At 44.1% G+C, this 8,259-nt stretch overlaps 1 protein-coding gene across 2 annotated transcripts; it reads left to right on the top strand.

Annotated features, from left to right (window-relative positions):
- The first annotated feature begins 1,744 nt into the window (after positions 1 to 1,744).
- Positions 1,745 to 3,602, top strand: LOC119167191 (uncharacterized). Of its 2 annotated transcripts, none has more exons than XM_075870115.1 (3): positions 1,745 to 1,958; positions 2,816 to 2,957; positions 3,115 to 3,602. In XM_075870115.1, exons 1-3 carry the CDS (start codon positions 1,816 to 1,818, stop codon positions 3,259 to 3,261), a joined length of 432 nt encoding a protein of 143 aa, XP_075726230.1. In that variant the 5' UTR covers positions 1,745 to 1,815; the 3' UTR covers positions 3,262 to 3,602. The 2 variants fall into 2 exon arrangements, with proteins under 2 accessions (XP_075726230.1, XP_075726235.1); XM_075870120.1 differs by having other exon boundaries at positions 1,745 to 2,002; positions 3,115 to 3,206.
- The last annotated feature ends 4,657 nt before the right edge of the window (positions 3,603 to 8,259 follow it).

The following is an 8,259-nucleotide window of genomic DNA, read 5'->3' as shown; positions in this document are numbered from 1 at the left end:
GTGGGAGGTCTGTGTACATAACATCACAGTAATCTTGCAATGCTGTAGCTTTATTTGTGTAACGAGTGAAGCTTCTTTTCCTGTCAAAAATTTCTGCCAAGCAAACAAGTTCCAACAGTAGGATTTGCCCTTGGGGAAAGCAGGTGGTAAGAGTGAGCTTATTCAGAAGCCCTTCAAGAGTACCCACTAAAGGAATTAGTACCTATAGGGCAAATAAAAATTCTAGTGCACCAAGAAGGGCAAGGGAGGGCGGTGTAGGTTATCATTTCAGGAGGGTATCTTCTGGACATCATCCTTCTCTAGCCACAAGCTTGTATGGCCAATGTTTAGCAGACTCCTACTAACATAAACTAGGTATAAATGTTGCTTCTTTATTGCAAGATGACACACCATATACCTTTCGAGAGTCTCCTCACCACAAGCCCTTACATTAGCCTAAAAATATTTTTTCTACGGTGCCCTTTTTTTGTCCTAAACAGTTGTCACAAGCAACAATATGCACATTGTGACAGTGTAGCTGGCGACCACAGAGATGGCTCCCGCCATCACGATGTATACTCCACTCAAAATGTAAGACACTGCAAAATCATAGTCCGGTGTGCGTGCATACGACCTTGAACATCTAAGCAGTGACCACTTCTCTTGTGTTCTCTGTAGTGGCGCATGCTTGTCGCACACCTGTTCAAGATTGTGACAGTGAAATTAGTTCTGGCAATGCTGTCTCAGAGGTAAGACTGTGTACACCCTTAGGAACACCATGGTGGAGCGAGCAGAGGTTCATATCAAATATAGAAATAAACTAGCAACACCATGGTGATATAAGCACACTTGCATTAAATTATTACATTTTTATTGAGGCAGACGTGACACAGCTAAGCCTGGTTGTGATCTCTTTTCATTATTGTCTACATAGTTTTCTCGTTGGTCACAGCACAGGAAGAAAAAATTCTCTGTGGGAGCACCATATTTTAAGCTTGCATGACTCCAATGAAGCACTGGGCGAGCAGATATATTGAAAATGTCAATACTTCGGGTCGCAAAATGGTGAACTGGTTGTCACATTCAGCCGGTGATCCTGCAGGAGCTTTAGCATATACTCTAAGTTCATTTTCCATCAACAATGCCACATGCACTAGTTTAACAATGGTTGTTAATGGGCAAGATGATGCATAGCTTCAGGGAGGTAATTAAGCTAAGGGGGAAAAGTATAGATGCCTAAGCACCACTGGAAAAATGAAAAAGCACAGAAAAAGAGCGTCAGTCGCAGCTGAACTACACAAAATATTTACACTGCACCACACATTCGCATCGTCTAGAATTTTCCATAATAATGTTATACCTTGATTGATATGTGGGGTTTAACGTCCCAAAACCACCATATGATTATGAGAGATGCCGTAGTGGAGGGCTCCGGAAATTTAGACCACCTGGGGTTCTTTAACGTGCACCCAAATCTGAGCACACGGGCCTACAACATTTCCGCCTCCATCGGAAATGCAGCCGCCGCAGCCGGGAATCGAACCCGCGAACTGCGGGTCAGCAGCCGAGTACCTTAGCCACTAGACCACCGCGGCGGGGCGCGCGCGGCGTCTCTGAGGGTGCGACTGTTCTCACAACAAATCCGTGCAGGGCGGGGCCTCGCCGCGATGACGTAGCCACCATTTTCTCTTTTTTTTCTCTCTCTGTCTCTCTCTCTCTCTCTCTCCATTTGACGGCGCAGAACGCGGTCGACGCAGTCGCTGTGGTGGCGTGCACTCCATGTGAGCGAGAAGCGTGCAATGTCTTGTTAAGTGGCCGGAAAATCGGAACGCAACGATGAGCGAGCCTCCTGACCGACAGAAGGTGATCGAAAAGTACCTCCAAGGATTACGTCATGACGACGGCTACTCTCATGGCTACCTGAAGTCAGACGAAGAGCTAAAGCTTTTTGAGAGGTCCCTGGCTGCCGTCAACGAGAGGTATGCTGTGCGGACATCAAGAGACCTGAGCAAGTCGTCTAAATGTGAGGATGTCTGGATTGCTTCTTAATGTATTGATCTGCGCGTAGATCTAGCATTGAAACACGCAGTAGTAATTTAAACCAGCTAGGGACACGGCAGGACAGGCTTCTTCTCAGTTGCGGTTATTGGTTTTCGCCTTTTTGAAGTTAGAGTTAGGTATCATTGTTTTCGTTACCGGTTCACAGTTCCCCTGGAACTGATTCATTTCGGTGTGAGTGAAGTATTGTTCGGATTACCGGGACATGACCCGATCTTCAGAGATTCTATAAGCGTTATTGGAGCTGTAATTGGCACCTTGTCTGTGCCTGCGTGTTTCTTTGGTCCCCACGGCTTAGCGCCCCAAATTATTCAGTTGTAACTGAACTGGATTTTTTCGGTTTTAGTCATGATTAGAAGCGCGCTAGCAAGCTAATTGTGACACGGCCGCGCGTGCCATCCGTGGTCCTCCAGGAAGTGTGAATTAGACGTCTAGAGCAAGGTGAGCCTGATGTTGAACGCTGTATATGAAAAGCTGAAGGGTCAGGGTCGAGATTTTTTGCCCAATTATATTAAAATCCCTAGGCCCAACCAAACTGTAACGTGTTGGTGCTGCTTGTAAGTTGTAACTTAAAAACGGCATAAAAATTCTGGGTAATTAATAATAATAATAATAATTATATTTATTATTGGGGTTGACGAAAGCCAGAATTTCTTGCCAGAGGCAGCGCATCTTTTTGCTGCCATTACACAAAAACTAAAACAAGATTTGTATATTGCCCTCTGCCATGCATAAAACTAGGTGCCTTCATTAAATCATCTTTATTGTTTATTTTCAGCCAATGTCGTCTTCTCCATGATCCACTGCGGATCTCGAATCTCTCTGGACAATGTGCCATTCCGAGTTATCAAGGAAACCGTCAAAGTGTGCATATTTGGAACGGAGTACTACAAGAAAACTCAGGAGAAAAAAAAGAACAGGTATGTTACATGGTGATGCACTTCCAAAAGTTTCAATCTCATGCACATATCCAGCAGTCTTCCAGTTCAAAGATTGTGTGTAGGCAGTGTAAAGAAGATTTACTTTAAGTTACTACAAGTTTACACGAGAAATAAATATTGTTAACTTCATTTACAGAGTTCAAGTACCCCTGACTGGCAGAAGGAGATGTACGAGAAGAAGCGGGTGAACCTCCAAGGCACAAAGAAGAAGGGATGCGCAGCAACAATGAATTTGAAGTGGATTGAGTTGTACCCAGATTTCCAGGTATGTAATGTGCAATGACAAGTAAAAATAATTCCGGATTAATTTCTGGGGACCTTTATCATGTCATTTATGATTGTGCAATCCGACACAACACAGTTGGTTGAAGATCATTATGGTTTCAAGCAGCGCAACAAGATGAGGGCAAAGTCAAGATGAGACAGAAGACAGCACTCTATATTTCCACCATTGCCAGTATGTATACACGTGGGAAATAGCAAGATAAACAGAGTGTGAAAGATAAAATAAGCACAACGCATACAGTCTCGGCATCTAAGCCAAGACTGTATGTGTTTTGTGCTTTGCGCTCTTTTTTTTGCTATTTCCCACATGTATACATACTGGCAATAGCGGAAATATACTTCCAGCTATTAGTTCAGCGCTGTCTTATGTCTCATCTTGACTTCGCCTTCATCTTGTCGCATTGTTTGAAACCATAAAATATGATCTGTGTACTTAACAGTGCCTGCTTTCTAGGTGGTGTGGTGGATGTGCCCCAGCCATGCGGCCAGACAAGAGAGGGTCGTCTGAAAGCCGACAAGGCCAAGGAGCTGCAGGAGGCACTTGACGCAGAGCAGCAGACTGTGACGCAGAGCAGCAGACTGTGGCCAAAGAGACGCGGGTATATGTTAGGATTGCCGACTGCAGTTACCATCAAAACCATGGTTTCGAGGACATGAAAGCTTTCAGCCAAAACATGGACAAGAGCGTTGCTGAGCGAATTCAGCTGTTGGCAAGAGAAGGCATTACTTCTGCATCAGATGTGAAAAAGTGCCTTCACTATTATGTGCACGACGTACTTTTTGCGAACAAGGAGAAGCCTGATAGCAGCTGCAGGGCCTTTTTCCCCACACACCGTGACATCAGCAACCAGATCCAAGCTGTGCTTAAAAAAGACCGCTTCAGCACAGTTGATCAAGAGAATGCTAGAATCCTAATTGAAAAGATCAGGGGTGAGCAACCCGAATCCTCTGTTGTCTATCGGCCGTACGCAGCACGCAGCTTCGTGGGTAGCAGCGACTCGGACAACGTGGAAGAGGGCGTTGCCAGCGAGTGTGAAGACACGTTGCTGTTTTGCTTCTAAACAAAATTCATGAGGAGCATGCTTAAAAAGTACGGAGGCTCAGTAGTTTGCCTGGACGCAACGCACAAGACGAGTGACTATGCCCTACCACTTTTCTTGCTTGTCGTGAAAACACCGTCAGGATACACACCAGCTGGTGTGTTTATCATACAGTTCGAGACAGCCCACTGTATCGCTGAGGCTTTAGACGTTTTCACGCAGTGGTGTGACAACTGGTCCCCACAATACTGGATGGTGGATTATAGCAAGGCAGAAATAAGTGCCATCAAGCAAGTGTTTCCAGAGAGTCAAATCTCCATCTGTGACTTCCATAGACTACAGGCATGGCAGAGGTGGCTGCGCAGAAAGGAAAACAACATATCCGATCCAGATGAGGCCCTGAGACTCATGAAACACGTAGCCAGTGCTTCAAATCAGCATGTCTTTGACAAGGCGGTTGAAGTCCTTGTTGACTCTGAGTATTGGAAAAACAAAAGATTCCGCAGTTACATTGAAGCAGTGTGGCTGTCAGTAAAGGAGCTGTGGGTCATGTCTTACAGGCTGGAGTTTGACGTTGTGTTGACCACAAATAACGGCATTGAGGCCCAAAACAGCGTGTTGAAGGCACAGTACGCGAAAAGTTCCAGCGGGAAACGGTCGTTAACATCCCTGATCATGACTGTCGTTCATGGCTACCTTCCCGACAAAGAAGCGAAATTCCATGAGGCAGCAAGGAGGCAGTCATCAGCGTACAGACAGTACAGTGAAAATGTTCCTGCATACCTGCACCACCGGCCTCATGGGTTCGTTAAGCATATGCTGAGATGGCTCGTTAACGCAGAGGAATACACCCCCACAGACATGGAAGAGCTCCCCGTTGAAGGTGTGTTTACGATTCATTCTGAAAGAAGTGATGATGATCTGTACACTGTCGACTTCACCAAGCCATCGTGTACCTGCCCTGATTTCAGGAAGCACAAGTACCCATGCAAGCACTTTTGTGTTGTTTTTAAGTACAACGACAGGTGGAGCTTTTCCTCTCTTCCGCAGAGTTACCTCAATCGACCGCAAATTACTCTTGGAAGCTGTCCAAAATCCGAAACAAGTTCCGAGATTCCCCTTGTCAATCAGCCCAGCCCTTCTGAAGTGTCTTCACAGGATCTTGGTACAGCAGCATCAGAGTCAGACATTCCCTTTGTCAATGAGACCAGCTTTTGTGAAGTGCCTTTACAGCCTGGGGTTGCTATGCTTCCTGGGACAGCAGCCCCCCCCCCCTCAGTGTCGGAGCTACACAAAAGCATAACCGAGGAGTTGGAAAAGTGCAGTTCCCTCCTTCACTGCTGCCATGACGTTCAAACACTGGTGGAGGCTAGGGGCTTATTGCAAGCCACCTTCCGTAAGCTGGCTGAATCTGTGCCACAGAGTTCTGGCCTTCACATTCGGGGCTCACCGACAAAAGGATGCTCGTCTCTGAAGACTCTTCCGAAAAGAAGACGCCTATAGTGTGCTGTCACTCTGCCATTGACTGGAGCTTTGACTGCTAGGAAAGGATCGGGGGAAACGGTAGAGATGGACCACTTGGGGATTTTTTATATTTTTTTAATTGCAATTGTTGCAAAACTCAATTTATTTTACCGTTCATAACTTTTTGGCCTAAACACAGTGTTCGGACATCTTTGTGAATAATTTTTAGAATGTTTAGAGCTTTTAAGATTAATATGGTATGTTTTATACTAGACTTCATTATAGTCATGCAATTGTGACATTGGCAACGACTGTGTATGTGTATAAATGCAGCCGTAATTTTTTGTGTTGGTCATACTCTCAATTCAAAGAGTGTGTGAAAGTATCTTTTTAGGCTTCTGCTTTCAATCTATGTGTATAAAACTGTTTGTAAAGTTGCATTCTTTCTGTACTTGCTACAGACGTGCTTGCTTTTATACTTTCCTTTTGACATTTTAATATAGTACCTGTTGTGTGTGAAAGCATGTTGGTACATTTTTTCGGGTGGTCATTTCAAGATATATTCATAGCGTGCTTGTAATATCCATAGACTGTAAATAAACCAAGTGTGAGAGAATGCGTAATGTGCACAAAAAGTTTACTGTGAAAATGTGAAGTATGGTTACCTACACAGCAGAGCAATTTCATCAAGACTGCTGCAACAGCTGTGACCGGTTGATGTAGAGGCTGGGCAAACAAACTGGCCTTTTTTTAGGGCAACTATGAGAAATACCCCCTCAGTGAAACGCTTTAGGTATACATATTGATACTGCAAAGGAAAATTTGACATCCACCTAAATGTGGATGTCAAACTTTCCTTTGCAGAATCTTACTCCACCTTGGGGGTTTCCCCTAAATCTGGTCCATATTGATACTACTGACTTGGGCGAGCTGCTTAATTATTCAATCTGAAAACTTTTTAAATGGCACCATATGGGAATGGGGATATAAAAAGAGGTTGCATAAGAAACACGAATGCAGAAGAAAATATTACCGGAAGGTGATCGTCTCAACTTAGCATTTATCAGCTAGTATTTTTGAACTAAAGTCTTTAACATGTACATTTAGTATCGTGAAACTAAAAATAGTCAACGTAGAGCTGCCTAGTTTTTGCCCGTCATGTATCCAAAACATGCAACCCAATGTATGGTGCATACTACATAGCCTTTCCATGCAAAGGAGAGAAGCCTCATGAGCCTTCTTTGTGCCTTGGAGGTTTGTTCACTTTTTCCGTACACTCCTTCGGCCAATCAGCGGTACTTGCATGCTGTAAATGAAATAAAGAATATTTATTTCTGGTGTTTTTGCATGTTAACAAACACACAGGTCGGCTTTGATAAGTGCAAAAAAAAAACAAGCCCATGTTTTTATAGTTCACACCAGGGATGTAGCCATGATTTTCTTTCGCTCGCAACTACTGATGGGGGGAAGGCATGGCAAAATGTCAAAGGTGGGAGAGGAGGTAGAAGAGGTCCCAGCAAAACTGAACATTTCGGTGTGCTGCAACCCCCGGCTATGTGTCTCGTTCACAGTCATAATGCTCTTGGGCTTTTCCTAAATGTATTCATTGGCTAGAAATACCCTAAGGGCCCCAAAAGGGGCATATGTATAAGGGAAACTACGTTAAATACAGCTGCCACAAAGTATGCACCTTACACTGCCTGCACACAATCTTTGAACTGGAAGGCTACTGCATATCTGAATGAGATTGAAACGTTTGCAAGTGCATCACGATGTAACATATTTGGTCTTCTTTTTCTCCTGTGTCTTCTGCTAGTATTCCACTCCAGATATGCATACTTTGACGGTTCCCTTGACAACTGGAAACGGCACATTGTCCAGAGGGATTCGAGATCCGCAGTGGATCACGGAGAAGACGACATTGGCTGAAAATAAACAATAAAGAGGATTTAATGAAGGCACCTAGTTTTATGCATGGCAGAGGGCAATATCAAATCTCGTTTTAGTTTTTGTGTAATGGCAGCAAAAAAACTTTAAGATGCGCTGCCTCTGGCAAGAAATTCTGGCTGGCTTTCGTCAACCAGAATAATAAATATAATTATCATTATTATTAATAATTACCCAGACTTTTTTCTAATGGCGTTTAAGTTACAGCTTACAAGCAGCACCAACACGTTACAGTTTGGTTGGGCCTTGGGTTTTTAATACAACACTACAAAAAAGCTCGACGCTGATGCTTCAGCTTCTCATATGGGTTCAACATCGGGCCTGCCTCGCTCTAACGTGTAATTCACACTTTTAGCAGGACCAGGGATGGCACATACGGATGTGTCACGAATAACCCAACCACAATTCGTGTCTCATGTTGCGCACGATTGCTTTTTTGGTGTTGAAAATAACATAAATGTTAATTCTGAAACGCGTAAATGGAAACAAAATAAACGCCCAAGCGCAGCTCTGCCTTGAATTCAAGGCAATTATCTAGAGAGCAC

Source organism: Rhipicephalus microplus, chromosome 1, assembly GCF_043290135.1.
Source record: "Rhipicephalus microplus isolate Deutch F79 chromosome 1, USDA_Rmic, whole genome shotgun sequence".
In the NCBI taxonomy this organism is placed as follows: Eukaryota; Metazoa; Arthropoda; class Arachnida; order Ixodida; family Ixodidae; genus Rhipicephalus; species Rhipicephalus microplus.
The sequence above is the reverse complement of the archived record's forward strand: the minus strand, read 5'-3'. Positions and strand labels throughout refer to the sequence as shown.

What these genes read in the sequence shown, in the direction of transcription:
- LOC119167191 (XM_075870115.1), top strand. Translation starts at nt 1,816, where the DNA reads ATGAGCGAGCCTCCTGACCGACAGAAGGTGATCGAAAAGTACCTCCAA. An exon ending in CTGGCTGCCGTCAACGAGAG is followed by an intron (nt 1,959 to 2,815) that starts GTATGCTGTGCG and finishes GTTTATTTTCAG; the next exon opens with CCAATGTCGTCTTCTCCATG. An exon ending in CAGGAGAAAAAAAAGAACAG is followed by an intron (nt 2,958 to 3,114) that starts GTATGTTACATG and finishes CTTCATTTACAG; the next exon opens with AGTTCAAGTACCCCTGACTG.